Source organism: Halyomorpha halys, unplaced genomic scaffold, assembly GCF_000696795.3.
Source record: "Halyomorpha halys isolate HHAL.00 unplaced genomic scaffold, Hhal_1.1 Scaffold1282.1, whole genome shotgun sequence".
In the NCBI taxonomy this organism is placed as follows: domain Eukaryota; kingdom Metazoa; phylum Arthropoda; class Insecta; order Hemiptera; family Pentatomidae; genus Halyomorpha; species Halyomorpha halys.
The window spans coordinates 454753-477971 of record NW_027108234.1 but is presented as its reverse complement, the minus strand read 5'-3'; the positions used below and the strand labels follow the sequence as shown (position 1 = coordinate 477971).

Below are 23219 nucleotides of genomic sequence, written 5' to 3'. Positions count from 1 at the left end.
TTATTTTTTTTTTTTTTTTTATTCATCATTTAACTTGTTTTGTTATCGGGTGGCAGTACTCACAACATATGGGGATGTCAGTTGTTTTCGTTGACAGTTCTAGCTTGAGTTGACTTTTGAATTACAATGAATTGTAGTTTTGTATTTTTAACCTTTTTCCGTACTATAGTTAACTCATTTTTGCTATAATTTAATGAACTGATTGTTTGTTTTAATAATCCAGTGGTTTTTATGATTTGTTATATTCGTTATACTAAGTTTTACATTTTATTTAATCATGTTTATCAGTGAGCCTGTTTATCACTTATGCTTTCCAAGTTAATTGGCGACTGCATTCACATTGGATACTTCAAGCTTAGCGAGAAAGTGAGGTTCCAATTTTTAACTGATATTTATTCTGTTCTCTATTGCTTTTATTGTAATTACAAATAATATAACCCTACTATAATCAGAATTTCATGTCAGATAATACTTAAAATTTGTTTTTTATTTATTTTAATAATTATATTCAGTTTTATACATTGCTGCTCCTCACCCTAGTATTCCTAACCCTGAATTAAAAAACATTCTCATTATACCTCTTGGAAGTTTCATTTTTACATAATTATAGTTTGAGGTTTATTAGTTGTTCATATATGTTATAAAGAAAAAATAATATGGGTGGTGCTTGTAAAGGAAATCAAAATAATTTTTAAAAACTAAGACTATTTTTTTACTAATTGAGTTGCATTCTGAACACCATCCAGGCCATTGTATCTTTTGCAATATATCAGAATTTATAAGGAAGGATTTTAACTTATTCTTGTGTCATCAGTATGTACCTAGGTAATTTTATTAACTTCCATTTAATGGTCAAAAAATAATTTTAAATGTAAGTACTTAATAATTAATTTAATTTACCTGATTTGAAGTTTATCATTAGTCATTTTATGTAGGTGTATTGTTATTCAAATGCTTGAATGAATTTGGAGCTTTCGTAATGTGCCTGTATTATTCATTATGTGTATTTTGCTTTCTGATTTCAGGTCAATTGAATACTTGCTTAAGTTTTTCATTTTAATTTAGTTCTTGTTTTGTAAATTTGTTTATCAAAATTAGTTGGGGATTGATTTTTGTTCATTATATTTCTATTTGTATGGAATTATTGTCACATTTTTGAATCTTTCATCCCATTAATTTATACAATTTACACCATTATGAAAAAGAAGTTAGTTACTTATATCAGCTGATGCCCATTTATTCATCTATTAGTAATCAAAAAGTGCTCAAGAAAGTCAGCTACAAATTTAGGTCATATGTTTCTTACAAAATATATTTGTAAACTTATGTGAAGAAGTGCCAGTTATTTCCCTAAATAAATTAATAGCAATAACTAAATTAATTAGTTTATTCTTTAGAATATTGTATATTTTGTGGTGTTTATCTTTCTTATTCTCAGCTTTTTATATAATTCCTACAGATACTTAATGAAATGAAAACAATAAAATTTTTGCTTTTTGTTTATAATTGTAATTGATTATTTATCTATTTTAGATATAGTATCCTTAAAATCCAACAAATTTAGATTTGAATAATATATTTAGTGTATAAATAAATTTGATGTGTATGAAAGATAAATAAATTTAAGTTGAAAATAAATTAGTTTTCCAATTTTGTTGGATTATTCTAGTGTTTATAAGGTCTGAACAAACATTATGTTTTTATATATATTTCTCTTGGAATATAATAGCAAACATTAAAAGTTTCATTGATTTTTATTAAAAAAATGCAAAGAGACTTAAATTATCTTTCCACTTTATAAATTTACATTGGTAATATCATTATATATTAAATATAATTATTGTATAATGATATAATTGGTATTAGTGTATTTGTGATTAGATATGTCAAAAATAAAACGAATATGATTCCATATTTACTATTTTTTTACTTTTTTTGTAAATTTATTTGTAATATCCTTCACGTACTGGGGCTTTTATGGTAGCTTTTTTTTAACAAGGCAATTTTGGCAACTTATTTAAGCATCTATTATAATTTTTTTAAAATAATTTTTGTATCAATAGAAAATATAAATTGTTATTAAAAAAAAATATTAGTTTGCCTAATCGATTAAACCTAGTTTTATGTGTTGCCTAAGCATGTTTTATTTAAATATAAATGTTTTTGAAATCATATAAATGGTTTCCAAATAAATTAATGTTATTATTATTGTAATTAATATTCTTTTATTATTTAAGAACTAATGAATAGTTATCCATTATTTAATGTTAAACTTAAGTGATTTTTTTTTTTGGCTTATTTTCTAGACATAAGTTTCTTATGTAATGGTTTAATTATTTTTTTCTTCTTAGATTCTTCTGTAATGCAGATTGAAATAATAATCATGCTGATGATTAAAAATACGTTTTTGATGCCTGCCACAGTAGGTAAATACAACCATTATTGCTTTTTAGTTAGAATTAAAAAAAAAATACTGTTTTTGAGAATTATTTCTTTGTCAAACAATTTCAGAGTTTTTTAGTAGTTGAATACCCTTACATCCACATGTTACTAAACCAATATTATTGAAAGGTTATTGCTACAATATATCCCTCCGGGAGTCAATATATCAGAGATATGATTAAACAATATTGACCATATAAGGGTCTCTTTATATACTAGAAGTAGGATAGGTTTATCCTAATGAACTTTTTGTATCTAGTTTAAAAAGTTTGATACTTATTCCATGGATTCATCACTAGAAGAATGTAAACCCACCTAGTCTGGTATTAAACCAGTGCTGACTACCGAGCCAAGCTGCTCCAACAAGCTTGGCCACTATGGTCTCGCCATTTTATGATGAACAATTTTGATAATTATTAAGCACAGGTTGAATGTATTCAGTTATTTAAAATATATTTTGGATTCCTGTTCCCGAAATAGGAAATAATAATTTTGTTAAAAGCAAAAAAATACCTATTCTATATTTTTCAGTTTTAAAATGTGTGGTAGAAAATTAAAATAATGAGTAAGAATTATTAATTGATTCAAAATATTCGCATTTAATATTATGATTATTATATTTTCCTATATACCTGAATACTTTGGTAAACATGGGCGTTGATGACCTCAGGGTTTTACGCCCTAAAGCCCCAGACAACAGCAACAACTTTGCTAAATTTAATCATTTGTATACTCATTAACTGAGCATTATATTGTTGGTTAGTGATTTATAACCCATATTATAGTTCTTTATTCTTAGCCGTCTATTGTTTTTAAAATTTATTTTTTCAGCTTTACATTATTACTTGAATTTATTTAATACCCCCTCCCCTTCATTTTGAGGCAATTATGGTTGAAGTTCTAAATTGTTGTGGATTTAGGGAGGTTTTTATAACACAAAACAAAGAGTATGTTTCACATCTTTAAGACCAGGCTTGCCCTTTTTCACCCAGGGGTTCATACATTCCGACATGGGACCCGCTCTACATGGACTTCAACGATTGACCTACTCCTGACCAGATACGCCCATATAGTCACGGATTGCAATGCACTCCCTTACGGCCCATCAGATCACAGGCCCGTGACTTACACATTTGAAGGCACTCCTGCAAGACCTCCAGCGAGTAAATACCTCTTTCAAAAAGCGGACTGGAGAGGATATAGGTCATGCGTTGAAGTAATGATACCTTCGATAGTTCCATGTCGTACGCCAGATGAGGTGGACGAGGCAATGGAGCTTCTCACTTCGACCATCCAGGATGCTGCAGGCATGACCATCCCAAAGTTCTCACCTCGTCCCAATTACATCAGGAAGCCTCCGAAGCATGTTATTCCCCTCATTGGTCAGCGCAACAACCTCCGCAACATCTACGTAAGGACGCATGATTACAGATTAAAGTTGGCCATTAATGCAATGACCCGCCAGATAGCGAATCTCATGAGTGCCTGGAGGACCTCTCTCTGGCATGAACAGCTTAGAAGAACTCATGACGACCACCGTAAATTCTGGAAGCTGGTTCGAACTCACGTGACCAAGCGGAGGATGGTTCACCTCACTAAAGATGGCAATCTCATGACACCCGACGAACAGGCAGATCTTTTGGCCTCTAGCTACGCTGCTCGGGATGCTGAGTGGACAATCAATGCTCTCACACCACAACCTGGCAGTCCACCAATGCGGTAATCTTCTCCACCTATCGCCAGCTGGAATCGGCTCTACGCCACACCAAAGGTAATAAAGCGTCAGGCAGTGATGGAATCCCTTACGTACTGATGAAGATGCTCCCAAGGAAAGGTAAGGCTTTTCTCCTGAACGTCTATAACTCCTGCCTGTGCCTATCGTACTTCCCCACAGCCTGGAAGCAAGCAATAGTGGTGCCACTTCTCAAGCCGGGGAAGAAAGGGGAACTACCGGAGCATTATCGCCCAATCAGCCTCCTCCCACACATGAGCGAAATGTTTGAGGGGCTGGTCCAGCAACATCTCATGGACCATTGCTTAGCTGAGGCCATCATACCACCAGAACAAACCGGCTTTCTGCGGGGTGTCTCCTGTGATCATCATCTTGCAAAGCTCCAGGCGTTCACCATTGAGCAAATGAGGAAAAATCGAGCAACGGCCTTCATTTCCCTGGACTGCAGCCAGGCATTTGAGAGTGTCTCACCCGCTCCTGTTCCATAGGCTGGAGAAATTCAGGTTTCCTGCCACCCTCTGCCGACTAAGAAGTTACCTTACTGGCAGATCGTTCGTGGTACGAGTCGGCGATACGAGACCTCTCTCCTCCAGCCCCCACCACCTGCAGAGTACCTCAGGGCTCAGTTCTGGGACCATTGCTCTTTGTAATCTTCACGGCGCCGATTGTGTCTTTAGAACATAAGGAAGCAGTGGTTGCAGCCTACGCTGATGACATAGGGGTCTACGCCTCCAGTGCCAGTCCTAAACGGGCACTCGCCCTTGCCCAGGAAGCTTCTGCCACCATAGTGGACGCCCTGAAGAAAGATGGTATAAGGGTGAACCCAGCTAAGACAGAAAGGTAAAAAGTGTAGCCTGCCCCTGAGATTTGTAGTTGACCAACAGGGCCGGAAAATCTCCAACTCCATCCTCTACCTTGGCGTACACTAGACCGTCATCTCACTTTCTCTCATCACGCCAAGGAGAGACTCAAGATAGCCCGACTCAAATCCTATAGGCTGCACCACTTGCTCACATCTCCTCAACTCTCGTCTACTGGAACTCCAAATTTACAAATCAGTGATAAGACCCACATTGCTCCACGGTGCCCCACTCATGAGACACCTCTTCAAGACAACACTCACACGATTACAGGGCTTCCAAGGATCTATACTCCGTAAGATAGTCCGGGGAACCACGCTCCAGAGGGCTAAGAACAGTGTCATCCTAGAAGAGCTCCAACTCCCCTCTCTGCCGGAGGCCGACAACACATCAAGTTCTTTGATGAGTTGAAGGCCTGCTGTAATCCACTTTTTAGAGAAATCGCCCCTCCACCAAGACCTGGGAGGTGGCAGAGCACTGTTCCCTTAGTCGACGTCCTTGACGAGGTCTTGGGCCATTTCTACAGTTTCGTCTATTATTTTCTTTGTTAAACCAGCATTCATTTTTTAGGTGACGTGTTTTTTTGCAAATAAAACAAACTTTTGGACTGAAGTTTGGCCTTTCATTATATGTTTTTAATGCTAGTTCATTTCTATTGACGGTGATCCTCCTTTCAAATGATAAAAGAATTTGCCTTAATTCAATAAATTCAATGTTTCTATTAGCCAAAATGGGGTTAACAACTGGGTCATAATAGGGTGGTAAGTCTTCTATAATGTATCTCACTGATCCTCTGTCTTTCAGGGATCTACCCAGTTGAAATATCTCTTGGACTAAACATTGAAACCTTGTAAGATATTCATCTAATGTTTCACCACTGTTTTTCCTAATTTTGGCAAGGGCAAATATTAAATCCATCACATTTTCCTTTGGAAAGCCCTCAAACCTTTCTCTTAATTTTTCCCTAACTTTTTTTTTTGTACACTTTTCACCTCTGATTGACAGCAATATATCATTGCTAACTGTTAAAATAATATTAGACAGTACCTGTTTATTTTTCTTAGTCCAAATTGCATCTTCTCCAGTCGGCAGATCCTTTTCTGTTATTTCTTCATATAATCCTTTAGTCTCTAAATAAACTTCAATTTTCATCGACTAGATGCTGTAATTCTCCACAGCAAGCTTTTCAGTGTTGAATACTGTGGTGTTCATTGTCCTCTGTGTTTTGATTTCAGTCCTAAGTAATCACAAAGCTTAGATATCCGTTAATACACGTAAATAACTCTTGTCACTTCACCTTTTACACTTTAAACCATGGTCTGCTACCAAAGTGTTGTGGCTTTAGGGAGGGTTTTATAACAAAAGACAAAAAGTATGTTTCATGATGGTTGCTGACACCTGACTGAGCCTCAAACAACTATTATCATAAGCAGTGTCACAGTGTCTCCATCTACTGTTTTATTTACAAATCAAATAATAAAACTTTTTTTCTACAACATACATAAGTATATGGTTTTGTTGTGATTTTGAATCACATTGGTTGTTTTCACCATAATTATTATGTAATCATTAATATAAGCCATTGTATTTTGTATATCCATTGTTATATTGTTTTAGGAATCACCACATGCATGCATTGTCTGATTATTTTATGAAGTCATTATATTCAGAGATAGATAACATCTTCTGATAATAGTACATCATGTAACTTAAAAAAAGGTATGTCATTAAATTAAATGTATTGCCTTTATTTACGAACATTATACAATCATATTAAATTCATTTTTAATCAGCTACTATAGCTGCTTCATTTATTTATTTATACTGTTGTTGAAAATATGAGAAATATAATTAATGTTTTTTCCTCTAGAAAAAAGACTGATGATGATGAAAAAAGACTGACATTTAAACAAAAAAGGAAAACAATTAAAGAAAAAGATGCTAAACATCTGTGATGACAATGTTGAGACTGTAAAAAATTATAATGATTGTTTTCCAGAAATGTTTAATTATGAAAACAATGATGAAATAGACTGTAATACTTACGAATCATCTCAAAAGTCTGAATTCAATAATACTCAAAATAAACAAAAAATAATGTATCCTACTGAATATATGAATCCAGAAGACTGTGCTAATGCAATTTCTAATGAACAAAGCTTAATTTCATTAAAGTGGAAAGGGAAAAAATATTTTCCACATTTTAAAACCAAAGTAGTCTCTTATGCTTTGAAACATTCTATTAAAAAAGCAGCATTAGATTTTAAAGTTAATAAGGGAACAATATCTGGTTGGATTCATGAATCTCAACAGAGTATTCGAGGACCTATTGTCAATGAAATTGATGTGAATTATGTAAGTTTATTATCTCTTGTTTTCAGTTTTTATGATATAATTTATTATTATTGTTTTTCGTTAGTTTCCTGTTTGTCCATTTCTGGAGTACTTTGAAGTTATCTTACAGGTTACCAACCTTTTCTAGCCTGAGTGGGAAGGTTGAGATTCATTCTTTATTAGATAGAGATATTTTTGAAGATAAACTGGTATATTTTTGAGATATGTGAAAATAGATAAAGTTCCTATACAAATATTTTTAAAATGTATTGGAGTAACAATAATTTTGGAAAAATTACAATATTTAAATATGGAGTTCAAAATTCAGGTTACATTATGTGTTGAATTAAATGCAAAGGTCTTTTTTTTCTTCTGAATTCAAAACAACGAAAACATTGAGAAAAATCAAAGTATTTAAGGGGATTCACATTTTTTTTTTTTTTTACTTCAATACTGTTCCAACTTTCAATAAATTTTTCTTCCATGATAACAACAATAACTTTTAATCCCTTCTTTGTGACACAATTTGAAGTTAATATTAAATATTTTAAAATGGGAGATTTCATCTTTTTGTTTTATTGCAGCTTCCATTTTAGGTGTTGGTCTAACTATTTTAAATAAATAGTTATTGAGTATTTTTCACTGTTCCCTTAGAATTTTCTCATCCAGGTTACAAGAAAGAGTAACTGCTTTGTTCCCCTATCAGTTTATGTGAATGAGAAAAGATGATTATAAATAATAATAATTTTAGAGAATTGACAATACATATTATCTAAATTTCATTTTTGGGATATATAGTGCAAATTGAAATGGAATTTCATCAATATTCATGGTTTTGATTTACTTAAAATCGTGTATATCTTTTCTTATTTAGCCAAAGTTTGATGGATACAGGTTTATTCTAGTCATATATTTTTAGTGTGGCCCAGATGAAGAGTTCATTAAGTGGTTGAGAAGTTTTGAAAGAACTAATGTGCTTCACAGGCAAGATGTGGTTGATAAAGTGCAACATATTATTCATTCTTTTGAAAAACAAGAACCGAGTAAAAAAAGTTTATGGTTCTTTCTTTATGCAAAAAGGTTAGTGATTTTATATTTATACATTTTTTTCCCTTTTTGAACTATATTATGAATATATTTTTGTTATATACTCCAGGCTAACCAATGAGTCATCCCTTGATAAAATACAAATTAAATATCCTCTTGCATTCAAGAAAGAAGTTGTAAGCTACACTAACTATACGTCAAAGAAAATGGCCAGTAAAATTTTTAACATTGATCGTAAAAGAATATGTGAATGGGTCAGTGATTCCTCAAATGGTAAGAAATTTAATTGTTTGATTATTCAACTCAGTATTGAATATGAATTTTGATTCCTTACTGTACTATGCCCAGGTATTGTGAAGGAAAGAGATGTTTCTAAGTATGTAACTGATCCAAAAGTTGATAAAATGATATGGGATTGGTATTGCCTTCAACAAAAAAAGCCATCAAGTAAAGAAGTAAGTAATATACTATTTAATAATTAAAAATATCTTGAAATATAAACTACTTTGAAATGAATGTGCAAATTATTGATCAAATATATATATTCTGTATTAATTTAGTATCTTAATATTTATTTAATAAATTAAAATAACTTTAAGGTAGTAATTATGTACATACTCAGTTTGAAATAATTCAGTTCTGCAACTCTAGAATACTAATATTACTTTGTACTTTATTATTACTAACATTTGTAAATTTTACTTCGTGGTGATATGAATGGGAAATAAGATTTTGTAATCTCAGTTTATTTAACTTAAAATACTGCAATTTATTTACAAACATAGCCCAACTTAAAATATAAAATAATTTATATACGGTTTTTACCAAAAATAATTTTTGGAAAGTACTTTTCACCAAATTATTTATGAAATGTCTTCAAGACTTCTTATTAGTTTATGTGAAGAACGCTTGATTTTCCAAGATCTTAATAATAGTTCTGTGAATTCTAACTTACAGGTTTTTAGGGAGTAGATACTTCAATTTCTAAAAATTTCAGTTATATCTATCCCATATAATAATGGGTTTCACAGTTCCTATTGACCATGTGTATATATTTTTCCATATTTATCTCGATACTGAATTCTTTACAACCTTTTGTATCAATGTTGTGTTTAACATAATACTTTCCACATTTTCACTTAACCAGTGTTTCACCACCTAGAGTTACTTTTTGTCTGTAGGAGTTGTTTTTCTAATGATGTTTTTAGATACATTTTTTTTCTTTCTGAGAAATTCAAATGATTCATTCTTTAAGTCTAGAAAGTAGATAGCATTATGTTCTGGGTTAATTTGGAGCTTCTAATTAAGCAGTTTTCTTTTTTTGCATATGTTTAGACACTTCATCAAATCAAGATTTATTCTTTTTATATACTTGTATTCCTATAAAAAATAACGTACCTTTTGTATATTATCTCTAATCCATACCTATAGCAAATCAATATTTCTCTTATCATTCATCAATTTCCCTCCCTTAATACCCTCTTCTTTCCTTCCCTTACTATCCTCTACTCTTCCTTAACAACCAACCGGTTCACTTCTATCCTACAATAAAAAACCTTGGAGTCACCTTTGACCAACACCTTTTCTAGAATAATCACATTTCCTAAATCACATACAAATCCATAACTGTAGTATCCTCTCTCGTCTTCTCCAACTTTGACTACGGTTTCTTGGTCTGAGGAGGGCTAGAATCGAGGCTAAAGAGACCCATGAATTGATTTGTAAGATTTATCTTTGGGTTTCTAAGTTGCTCTCAGTTGTCTCCCGCTGGTATACTGATTTGAAGTGGCTCTATCCAAACTCCCAAAGGCAATACCTCCTTGGTTTTTTGTTTATTTTATTTTATACCAGATCGGTCTGGTATGGGCCTTACATGGTTGATGTAACCGTTATATTATATATATATTTAACAGTTGATTATGGGGGGGTGGGGTATATTCTCTTACAAAAGACATCCTTAACTATATACAGTGTTGTTATTAAAAGAAGAAAAAAATAAAATAAATAAATAGATAAGAGTAATGCTTCTTAATAAAAGAGGAATGTAAAATTAATAATAAAAAATAATGATATTGGTACACTTAAATAAAACAAACAATTGTCCTCTAATAGTGAAAAGGGACGAGAGAAGAAAAAAATAATAATAATAATAATGAATAAATAAAATGAGTAATAATAAAAAGTAAAATTGAGGTAGTGTGACTAAGAATTAGTTTTATATTTATTAAAGTTTACAACAGAATGTCTTGCAGCAGTCTGGGCTTCAGTCTTCGGGTTGAGGTTGTAGGTCACAGCTTCTTTAGCTGTCGGCAACTGGGAGTGGAACTTCATGAACCGTTTTTTGATATGATCCTCTATTGACTCCATATGTAATTCGCGATGCAATTGGCTATTTCTTATGAATCAAGGAGCATTAACTGTGATTCTTAGGACTTTATATTGAAAAGATTGTTGTTTTTTTTTTCTTTTCGTGAAGGATGTTGCTCCCCAGATTTCACAGCCGTACATCAGCAGTGGCCTGAGAATTGTTTTAAATCTAGGAATAGTTGTTTCTTGTTTTTGTTTGGAATTTCTGTTTAGGATAGGATATAGCATTGCTAACCTTGCATAAGTTTGAGTTAGTTTGATGTTGAAATGGTGATTCCAGGTAAGGCGGCGATCTAGGTGAATTCCTAGGTATCTTACTGTTTCACTGGCAGGATTCCATTTCAAATTTTTACCTTTAAGGATTAGATCCGGTGGTTCTGGTGGGCGTCGGAGAGTAAAAACTTTTGAGTTACATTTTTCAATGTTCAAGCTAATCATCCATTTAGTGAAATATTGTTCTCAATACCTCCTTGGTGTTTCTCTATTCCAAGTTCTTAAAATCAAAAACCTACCTATATCCTTGATTTCCTCACTCTTCATTCATCCATCCACCCATTAAACACCAGATCCCAACCGATTGATTTGTATATGCCTTCCTGTAGAACCACTTTCTTCAGCAAATCCTTCATCGTACATGCAATCTCCTTCTGGAATTGTCTTCCCATCTCCATTCACCAATCTTCATCCATTCTTTCCTTTAAACAACATGTATTCATTCACTTTTTGTATTACCAAACCTCCACATCATTGTGAACAAATAAATAGGTATATATTCTTTAACATTATAAACAGTAGTTTAGCCAAGATCCCAGTGTAATTTCATTTTACTCACTGGAAACATTTAAATGCTTGCCAGAAAAAAATCTTAATGTCTAAACCATGTATTATTCTTTTTCATTCTTCATTCTTAGGAGACATATGTCCCAGAATAAAATAATTTTTCATTTCATTTCATCAATACCTTCTCTATCCTCTTATAATTCTAGAAGTTAAATCCTCTCCTTGCCTTCTAGAGCATAATGATTTCTTATGAAATTTTTAATTTATAAATAGTTTACACTTTTATAGTCAGGTCTCTACTTATGTCCACATCAGCTTACAACCATTTGGACTTATGATAAAAAAAAAAAAAGTTTTTATCATCGGCTGCATGTTCATTTAAAAGAATATGATGCAATATATTTCATCAACCAATGCCTTATTAGTTTGGTGGAATACATAACAAAGGAAATTAATTCTATATCCAAATTTATATATTATATATTTATTTCTATTGTTTACATTTATCTATCAATTAAAACATTTGTATGTAAATACTTAAGTGTTAAATTTATTTCCAGATCAACATCCATTTCGACAATATTTTAGTAATTTAAAAAAATTATTGCCTTCTTGATTTTTTTTTGTTTATATTACCCAGTTTTGTTATTTTCATATTCTTTTGTTATAGATTCGTTTGAAAGCAGCTGTTATGTATGAAGAAGCTGGCTTTTCAAATATGAGATGCAGTCCAGGATGGTATTATCGTTGGAGATTAAGGCACCAGTTGCCTACAGTGCGAGGGTCTCAGGCCAGTCGGGATGCAAAGCTCCTTGCCTGGATATTAATTCAATTAGATGAAAATAAATCCATTTTTCATTCAGATTTGTTAAAACAAGCAGCCCAGCTTACAGGAGCTACCTTCAAGGTAATTCAATTTATGTTGTTAATTAATTTCAAATTAAATTTCCGAAAATTGTAGAGGTTAGGGGGTGAACCATTTTTCTGGGACACCCTGTAGATTGAATAGATATTGATTGAAGTAAAATTGGTCTCCTTATGTGGTAATATTGGTCCACTTTTGATGATTTTTTGTTTTACTGAGGGTTTTATATGCATTCAAATTTTTCCAGAGATGGATAGTTTTCAAGTTATTTGTAAAAGAAAATTGTTTTAGGCTTTAAAAATATATTTTTTTAAACTACTTCAAATAGAAAATTTTTCAACCTTATTATGTTAAAAGACTTAATATTTAAGTGGATTAATTTGAAATGATAGCTGTATTCTTGCAACCTGTGCTAGTTTGTAAAAGCCACAGTAAAGATTATAAAGTTTTGATCTTAGGTGATTAGTATTTTCATTTATTCTTTCGCAGAAATGTCATTTTATTTAAAAGTTATTTGTTTGTTTTTAAGTGAAATGAAATCGATCAAGTACACAAACTCGCAAAACTTGTTTATACTTTACTTCAGCAAATAACTTTTTAGCAGGTTAGCACATGAATATCTCAGAGGGCTACATCACCAAAGTAAAAATTCTTTTAAGACTTAATAAGCCCCTTTTGAAGAGAGCAAATATCTTCTCTTGTTATTATATCATTGTATAAATATCAGTGTATCTAAGACGGAGGTTCCCAACCTTTTTTGGAGGTGAAACCCTTTCTGTAGAAGTAGGAAAATGGCAGAACCTCTTCATTATTTGATGCAAATAAAGTGATCCGTCTTTTTTGGTGGAGCTTAGAAAGGCTGGAGATACATACACTACATCTGCAAAATCTGAGATGGTAAGGTTCAAACCTCTGTTGAGTTGCCGTGGAATGGCCCATTCCTAAATTATTTTGGGGAACTTCGGTTGGGAGGCCCTGATCTAAGAACTTTGAATTTTGAATCAATTCTGTTATGCTGCTCCTACTCTTGGTGAAAAACCTATGCCAAATTAGCAGCCAACTGTCTCTTTAACTGTTTTCTATATTGTTGGCTATAGAATTCTATCCTATGTCAATCTCTCTATTGATTAAGATCTTTCATCTTTTACACCTTAAAACTTTGAGTTACAAACTATTTGATTCAAAACATCATAAGTTGAAACAAATAACTTATTTTTAACTATTATTATTATTTAAAAAAAAAATATGGTTTACAAATAGAATAGTTTTCCTTAGTAATACAATTTATGTTTTAAAAAATTCTTGAATTTATAATTTGAAATTAAAGTAATTAAAATTTTAATTAATTAATGTTGCAGGCATCATCAAGTTGGGTTTTTAGATTTATAAAGAAATATTTGTCTCATTTCAAACCAGGAATTACCAACATCCCTCTTCCAGAAAGCCTGATCAAAGAAGCAGATAATTTTAAAAAACTTGTTATGGCTACGATGAATAGTAATCATCTTCAGCTTCACCATATTATAGCTTTTGATGAAATTCCCCTTAACTTCAATTCATCAGGTGCACATTTGTATAATTATATATGTAGTTCCTAATATTGTATTCTACATTATTTAATACTGCTTCTTCTTCTTAGATAGGGTTAAAAAAACTCTGTGAAATAGTTTCTAATTTTTGGTAGGATCTAATTTGTTTGTATCTTGATGTGAAAACTTTTCATTTTGGATTATTATTAAATTACCTGTCCCTATCAAAATTTACTTACCAAAAGCAGAGTGAAATAATACTTGGAATTTTAAAATTTTCTTTATGGAATAAGATGATCTATTTTTGTTCCTATTCTTGCCTTCATCTCAAGGTTTACAGCATTTACACATACCATAATATCTCTTCATTTTTAATATTTTAAGAATGTAATAAATACATTATTAAGTATTAAACTTGTAAAAGTCATATGTTCATGTAAATTTGGTGACTTTGAAAAGAAGTAATTTTTATTTTCAATTAAAATTTAATATGTTATTTACAATTAATAATTTACTGCTTAAAAATTAAAATTCAATAATATTATTCAGTCTAATCTTCATAAATGAAGAGTGATTTAATTTTCCTCTTGTTATTTTTATTTAAAAACCCTTTAATGTAATGTATCAATTATATTAAACTATGCAATTTTTCATTATTTCACTGTATAGCATCTTAGAAAGCATTTTATATCATAAATAAGTGTATGGATTATACTTCTTTATCATTTTACATGAATTGTAATCAGAGTAAAAATAAATTGCTAACTTGATTCTATCTTAATTCAGTTCTTGTAATATTACTGATATTTTTTACAGGAAAACAGAGCAGTCTCATTGGAAAATCTGATTGGGAAAACTGCCAAGCTTCTGTTATTGTATCATGCCTGGCCAATGGAAGGCTGTTACCCACTACAGTAATCCTAAAGGTATTTTGTTCAAATTAATTAACACTGAACATTTTTTTTAAATTTAGCTATTTTATATTTATAATAGTTATGGTATTTGTCTAATTGATAGGTTAATCTAGTATAAATTGTTATAAACTTATCGAGAAAAAGTTGGTTGGGGAAATGTGATCAAGGAAGAAAACACAAAGTAAGTGTAAGCTTCTTCAGTTGAAACTAAAAACAAGAGTTATTGTATGATCTCTTCTTTGAACTCACCCCTCAGCTACTTCTCTATGGTTAAACCTATGTTGAAAGATGTCTGGACTATTGTTATCTTATTAATATTATCTATTGTCAATAACATCCTTGTGCAGTTTTTCACCTGAGAACTGGTATAGGTTTCTCATTGTTTTAAAAGAAAATTACTTTGGGTTTCAGCTATTCACATTTGCTTTATTGGATTTGAATATGAAGAAAGTTTACACCAGCTTTGGAAGTAAATCCTTACATTTCAGTTAAAAGTTATATTACAGAGCATTTAGGAGTGTTAGAGTAGAACAAGCTACTTGATCCACTCTTGCACTTCAACTTGATATCAAAAACACATTGGACTGTTAAACTGGCTCTATCTCTGGTTTTGAACAGATAGAGTGACATCCAATACTTCGATCCTTCAAACTCAATTTTTACAAAAAAAAGTGGTAGCTTATTTATTTTTATTTGGAAGAATGTAATATTGATGGGGGCCTAATACTGGCAGTTGATATGCTTTGTCTATGTCAGAGGAACATTGTTAAAATAGGAAATGGCCTTTCCAAAGAGATTAAAACTAAATTAGGGGTCTGTCAAAGCTCCAGTCTTGGCCCATTGCAATTTGTTCTGGTCATTGATATGATGTTAAAAAGAGTGGAGGAGACTCAAAAGTTTTCATCTAGGATAATCTAACTTAAGGTCTATTACTTATAGTCTGTTTTTATTTGCCGATATGACAGTATTAGACAACAATGATAGAAACCTGCAGTACAATCAAAGTATTCTCCTTCAGGAATTGCTGTCTGTTTATGGAAATCATGGATTTATGGAAATCAATGCCGAAAAGACAAAAGTAATGCGGTTTGGGAAAAAAACTAGGAGAGTAATGAGAATATTCAGGATAAACAGGGTCAGATTTGAACTAGTTGAAATGTTCAAGTACCTTTGGGCTCATCTATATGAGTCAGGTTATAATGATTCAGAAATCCAGGAATGTATTAATTCTGCTGGATGAATGTTTTGGGCTAAATTAAATCTTCCTAAATAGAAAAGAGGTGAGGAAAGATTCCAAAATCAAGGTATAGAGGTCCAGATTTGTAACACTGCTGACATATTCCTCCAGCTCCTAAGTGATAACAACAAAACATGAAGGACAAATCCAGGCTATGAAAATGCGATACCTACGGAAGGTGGAAGATAGAACCAGACAGGATAGGATAAGGAATACCACAATAATAACCAGTCTTGGGATAAATATCATACACACCACTATAGAGGAATCCCGACTAAGGAGGTTAGTCCATCTTCTTGGAATACCAAACCATCATCTTGCCAAAAAGACCTATGAGGCCAAGGTAGAGGGGATGCGGCTTGGAGGTAGGCCCGGAATCATCTGGAAGCTGTATGTCCAAGAAGCCTTCTGTAGAAGGAATTTAAAGTGAAAAGAGAAAAGATTGGTGGCAAAGAGTGAGAAGTGTAGGTGGCTATTGATTGAACCAGAACCTTACACCCCAAAGCGGTAACGAGGATCATAGATGATGATTATGATTTTTTTTTGGTATTTTTTCAGGCTCCTACTGAATCTAAAATTGCTTGTAACCCTGATGTACAACCGATTTTAATCCAAGCAAATGGAATAAATGATGTTTCTACTATTGAAAAATGGTTAGAAGTTGTCCTAAGGTAATTTTATTATTGGCTCAGTATGTAATAAATAATAAACTTTTTCAAATTTACTATCCATTGAATCAATATATAATTTTGTAGGCATCTGACTGCTCCTGCCATGATTATTGGTGATATTTATGATCCTCATGTGCATATTAAAAACACCTATGCTAATGAGTTTGATAAAAAAAATATCAGTTATATGATAATCCCTGGCGGTTGCACATCGCAGTTACAGCCTCTTTTCTTTGGCATTTTACAAAAATTTAAGGTATATTTTTCTTATATTATTAATCATGTGCTTTTGATTGAAATTATTATTGTGAAAGTATTTGTTATTATTTGTACATTTAGTATGTAAGTGATGTAATGATATTTTAATAATAATAAAGTGTCATTACTTCACACAACTCTGACAGAGGTAAGTCAGCGGTTCGAGACAGTGTAAATTAGGTTTTAAAGATTTTGATGTGGATATCAACACCCAAGTTCCTATTCTACGTAAAATGGGCCCTGTGCTTTTTAAGTCCAAAAATAAACCATTTTTGAGGTAGCATGCGAATTAGACACAGGTTAAACCTCATTCTAAGATTTGTTTCCACAGCGTCATGGTTGCTAGGGGATATATATCGCATGTTTCATTCTTTCCCATGTCTAACTTATGGCTCAACCAATTCTAACTAATTTTTATGTATCAAATTATTGAAGCTCTCAGGCTCCCACCAAAAATTCATTCACTGCCTAAAAAAAATCCGTTACTATGAGATCTGACCGAGTACAATTCAGTGTTAATGTAAGTATTAAGGCGGTTTATTCATCTTAATTTTTTATTTTGTAATCTATATTTTTAATTTAATTAGTTAATTTACATATAGGATAAAATGTATTTGTTTTTATGTTTATTAATGTAAATTTAATAATAAGAATGGTATCTATTTGATTGTTTGAAATAAGACAGTGAATCACAACATTAGCAAGTCGAGAGGATTTTGTTTTGTTTACCCATGACATAAGTTCAAATATTCAGTCTAAAAATAACTTTTGTGTGGTATCTATGGTATATGAATTTGTTATTTAACAGTTTTTAAAAGTTATGCTCTTTATTTTATACATAGTTTTTGATTGAAGACTGGGATTATTTTATGAAATTTTTTAGAAAGTTTATTTTGTTTTTTATTAAAATACTTACTTCTTCTGAATAGCTTGATTGATTTCTTTGAATTTACAGGATGAAATTGAAAATCAATGGGTCAGATGGTGCCATGAAATGTCCTCCTTTTCAGGAAATTCCAAATTAAAACATCCCAAGAGTGATGATATAGTTGATTGGGTTCAGAATGCACATTTAATTATTGCTAACTCTTGCAAAGTAAGTTATTTCTGATATTATTTGTTATAGTTTAGAAGTGGATTGTTATATACTTAGGTAAGTCCTAAAATTGAAACACAATTTAATACCTATTGTCAATTGACTAAATTAATTAAAAATCAGAATTTTTAGTAAAGATTTTGTAAATTTTGGAGCACATGTTATGTTAAATATAATTTAAAGGTTCATTTTGTTCATTTGTTCATTTCGAGTAGTTATAGTAGTTATTATTTTCCCAAAAATAATAAACTTTTACATTGTATCGAATGTCATCAGGAGAGTGTGTGACTTCTTTAATAGATTTAAAAGATATTAGATTTAAAATGCTTCTTTAATAGATTCCAGGCTTGGTGATTATTATCTGCAGTGAGATGTGTGTGTGTGTGTGTGTGTATATATATGTATAAAATGTATATATCTATTGAGATAGACATATCTCTATGTTGCTAATTAGAGAGCGAGCAGTACCTTTGGGGCAAGAATCAGGAATAGAAATTATTCCATATCCGATAAAGCCAGCTCATTGTGAATGAGGGCACTGAATGTATCACGGAATTTAGGCCACTCAGTTTAATCGCCACTAAAATCAGGTAAATTTATTTGGGGCAATCTGGCTGTGACAACCCGACTTTCATCAATTCTAGCTGCGTGTAGCAGCGTGGAAAGTTCTGCTGAAGAAGTAGTAGCAACAGGAGTGGGATTCATATAATTTGGTAAATTGTGCACTCCTTGTAATAATAATCCTGCACGGTTTTAAAGAGGGAGCAATCTCCTTTGGTTGGAAAGAGTTCTGAAACATTCAATTCATAGCACAGTTCTTTAAGGGAATTATAGATCTCACAGAAGGAAATGAAACAAGGTTTTAGTTCTAAACACATTCCTTTAAATAGGAATAATTTTTCAGGTTCTTTTGCAAAACCACGCCCTTGCGAAATAAAAGTTTTAATTTGGTATGCATAACTGTTTAATTTCTCTTTGAGTTTTTCAAATTTAATTTGTATATCCTCTGGTATCTTCTTCATCATTTTGGTGAAAGATATAAATGAGAAAGAAATTGAAAGATAGTAAGTGAAGAGAGAGGGCGAGAAAAATAAAATTAATTAGTGGCGGAATGGAGCACCTCACAAAATAATTTTTTTTCTATAAAAAATAATTTTAAAAAAGATGAAATTAAATGTATGATAACAAAATTCAACAACCGGAGGACCATGAGAAAAAAAAAATTAATAAGAAAAATATCCGAACCGGATATGACCAAAATGTTATGTGGGTAGGGGTTCAAAAAGGAACCTTTACTAGCCCGACCGTGAAGAGTAGGGAAAATAAAATAAATGAATACCCGAATTTTGTTATTGTTGTATTTTAAATAATTGAACATAATAAACTGTAAAAAAAAAATATTCAAACATATAAACTAGAAAAAAAGAAGAACAAAAAAAGTAACTTGATCCAACTTAAAACTATTAAAAAAAAAAAATTAAGTTGAACAAAAGAGGAAAAAAAAAAAGAATGTCTTTATTTCACCGTGGGTGATTGATGGGGCCCTTGCTGTGGGTTGGTTATGTACTCCTGAAGGTAGATTCTGAAAACAGGTATATCTGCCCACCTTGTCCTATAGGAGGATGAGCCGACGTAGTCAGCCCTCCGTGACCAAAATGATTAGTTTAGCGAAAAGATGGCCGCCTGCTGGCTACTAAGACTAAGTAGATTGAGGAAACATGTCAGCCGATGTTTGTGCACACAGTGAGACTCAATGGTGTATATTTTTTGTTTTTTTTACAGCATAAAAACAAAAGAGAACATCTGCTTTTAACACAACAAAAACATATGTTATCAATCTTTTGTTTTTAAGCATGTGTTGGCTGCAACACCCATAGTATGCATAATTGACAGTTGTTTTGTAAATAAAGTCATCAGGAAGTCCTAATAATGTTTTAGGGATCATGTGTAGTTTTGTCTCATTTTTTATAGCTTCAAGTAGATCGCAGTTATCAAGTTATACCTGCTCAAGAAGTTCAGTAAAATTAAGAGATCTTACTTAACCTTTGTCACAGAAAATTTGACATTATTGGGGTGGAACATCATTCAAACAAAATATAAACAAATTAAATGAAAAAAAAACAACTTTATTCTTTGATATAAACATGAGCATGCCACATAAGGTTACAAATATACAATTAGTAGTATGAACATTAAAATAATGCATGGGGTTTCAATTAATTTTTCCAACATTATATCAAATCATATAGTGAATTAGGATGCATATCCTTCATAATCTATCTCACCAAATTTCAAAAAATACCTTAGAATAGAATAGAAATAAAACAATAAGATTTCTAAACCTGACCTAACTACTCACTGTTAAAATTTCTGAAGTGATAAAAATTTATTTAACAAAATTGTCCTAAATTAAATCACCCATCACTGACTTCCTTTAATATCTTTTTATTTTAAAATAGGTTCCTTTCCTAGGACTTTACCATGAAAAGAAACATACAAGGAATCTTCATCCAAAATTAAAATGGGTTATTGATAGTGACTGTTCATCCACTTACTAGACAAATTCTTTATAACACTTAAGTTTATTATGAAAAATCTTGTATTTGCCTATAATCAGACGGTCTTTTTTTGATATCAGTGGAATCATTTAATTCTTCACATACTAATATTGCTTGAAGTAAATCTTTATAGGTACTTAACATAACAGAAATAAAAATATTCACGATGATCTTAATATCTTAATCTGATAAAATCTTTTTCTTTTTCTTTTTTTTTTTTCAAAACATCAACAATAATTTACACTATTTTCTTTATTTTTTTCATAGATAATCCAATTTGTCTGTTTGTAAAATTAATTCTGTATTTCAGGATCAAATCAAGGAATCTTTTATTAAGGCTGGTATTATTGTGTAATTTTAAAATAAAGAAGTACAAAATAGAGATAGAAGACTCATATAAAGAGCAGAAGACTTCATCGAAAATATAAGTTTTTTTTTAATTATGTACAATGTTCATATTATATAATTAATTATTTGTATTTATTTAAGTATCTAAATATGTTAATTTTTTTAAATTTTATGGTAGCCTGAGGTTTTCAATATATAGACTGAACACACATATATGTTGTAAAATACTTTATTTAAATAATCCTGAAGTTTCCTGGTTTATGAACCACAACTGAATATTTGAATTAGAAAGGCTAACAGTATTCTTAATCATCATAAACTTATATTTTGTAAAATATAAAATTGTATTTCTTCCTCCTGTTAATAAATTAGATCTGTGATTCTGTGTTATGGACCTATTCATACTCCTGGTCGTAATGTTTTTGGTTTAGTTGTTATATTCTTCTAACTTGGCATAATGAAATATTTGTTACGTTTTAAAACCAATTCTTAATTTCCATTCCATTTACATCATAATAAACCTTATTTTGTATCATCTCCCTCCCCCCAAATTCAAATAATAAAATCATTTTGTTCCATCTGTATAAAGCTTTTGAAAATAAAATAAAAAGAGTAATTTTTGTTTAATTTATTTTTATGAATTTATACTAGGATGCAGTACTGTACAATTTTGACACAAATACAGCTGCTTTGAGGTAATAAGTAAAGCAAAATACCTTACAGAATCATGATTGTGTAAATCACTGGATAAAATTTCGCTAGGGTTTGTCGGATCATGGAAATCAAACACTTATTCATTGCTTTATCAATTTTGGAAATATCCAACATCTTCAAAAACCAGTCATTAGATCACACTGCATTGATTATGCAGCCTTGATTTAAGATCTTGGCTTAGTTGTACAAATCAAGAGTAGAGATAGTTGAAGACACTCGGCTTATATTATATTAGTAATAATAATTTTGTTTTTAATAGAGTGTTGTTATAAGTATTAGTATATAATAAATGCAACCTAGTTACAAGTTAATTTATAAGTAAAGCCAAACTAAAGTAATAATATTAACTGATAAAGCACATTATGATTGGTTTTATTTTTATACTTCCTGAAGTACTTGTAGAATGGCCAATTTTAAGAATTTTGTTAGCCCTCAATCTTCTTATAATAGTAATTAAAATTGATTCTATCAGAAAGAGCAATTAGAGCATCATTATGACTGAAAGATGATATTAAGTTCATGAATTCTTTCACTCCATCCTAAAATAAAAATCACTTCTGTTGACTTGGAAAATATACATTTATATCATAAGAAATGCAAACATTTTTTTTAAAACAAACCATTGATTTATTTGGTGAAAACCATAAACCATGGGAAAATGGCACATGACATATTTTTACATCTAACCACAAATTTCCTCTTCTTTTTAATATAGCACTGGAAGTAGCTATTTGTTCAATTAGAACTAATCCAGGAGGGACCTTATTTACATTCGACTGTCTCAACATTTAGCATATGCAGATGATGTAGTCATTGCTGCAAGAACCCGAGCAGCAATCAAAGGATCATTCCAGGAATTCGAAAAAGCATTTTCAATTAACTAAGCATTAGGCCTGAAGGTGAATGAAGATAAGATAGTGTACATGAAAAGTGCAAGAAAGGATAAGGAAGAGAATAGCAAAGTGGTGTTCTAAGACCACAGTTTCAGTTTTGTAAACCAGTTTATGTACCTGGGAAGCCTGGTTACAGATGACAACAAAATAGAGGCCAGGATACGAGCAGGAAATAGATGTTATTTCTCATTGCAAAAAATATTGAAGTTTAGAGCTCTCTAAAAGAATGAAAGTGGTCATTTACAAGACCATCGTAAGGCTAGTAGTGATCTTGAGGGAGAAGATGCCCGATGAAAGGATACCCAAGAAGATGCTATATGGGAAACGGAAAGGAGGATGTCCCTAGATCAGATGGCTGGACAATGTGGAGTAGGATTTGAAGTGTTGAAAGATGTAAAGAGAAAGCAAGAGACCGTGTAGATTGGTTGGCTGTGGTGGAGGAGGCCCGGGTTCTTGCAGGCAGTGTAGTGCCATAATAATAATAACCACCAATTTAAACGAGTATAGATTTAAATGCCTTTTTAAAAAAAAAAATGTTAATAAAATTATCTATCATACTTACTTATATTTTTAA

General features: G+C 31.3%; 3 protein-coding genes across 5 annotated transcripts in view; 1 reads left to right on the top strand and 2 right to left on the bottom strand.

Moving 5' to 3' along the window:
- Positions 1-1227, bottom strand: part of faf (ubiquitin carboxyl-terminal hydrolase-like faf) — a 66726-nt gene extending 65499 nt beyond the window's left edge. The window contains exon 1 of the mRNA XM_014433917.3: positions 901-1227. The gene's annotated coding sequence lies outside the window, so the exon portion shown is untranslated. The remainder of the gene's footprint in view (positions 1-900) is intronic.
- On the top strand, positions 69-21423 carry LOC106689121 (uncharacterized). Of its 2 annotated transcripts, none has more exons than XM_014433922.2 (14): positions 69-366; positions 2352-2426; positions 6652-6753; positions 6905-7389; positions 8288-8448; positions 8525-8688; positions 8764-8870; positions 12233-12469; positions 13786-13990; positions 14773-14882; positions 16666-16778; positions 16863-17034; positions 17992-18132; positions 21001-21423. In XM_014433922.2, the coding sequence occupies exons 4-14, from the start codon at positions 6973-6975 to the stop codon at positions 21043-21045; spliced, it is 1872 nt and encodes a 623-aa protein (XP_014289408.1). In that variant the 5' UTR covers positions 69-366; positions 2352-2426; positions 6652-6753; positions 6905-6972; the 3' UTR covers positions 21046-21423. The 2 variants fall into 2 exon arrangements, with proteins under 2 accessions (XP_014289408.1, XP_066902698.1); XM_067046597.1 differs by lacking the exon at positions 69-366 and adding an exon at positions 604-825.
- A 680-nt stretch (positions 21424-22103) lies between these two features.
- LOC106689117 (gamma-tubulin complex component 3) overlaps positions 22104-23219 on the bottom strand; it is a 13042-nt gene continuing 11926 nt past the window's right edge. For both annotated transcript variants that reach the window (XM_014433906.2, XM_014433908.2), the window contains exon 13: positions 22104-22291. In XM_014433906.2, the coding sequence (XP_014289392.1) occupies positions 22178-22291 (114 nt within the window). In that variant the 3' untranslated portion in view covers positions 22104-22177. The remainder of the gene's footprint in view (positions 22292-23219) is intronic.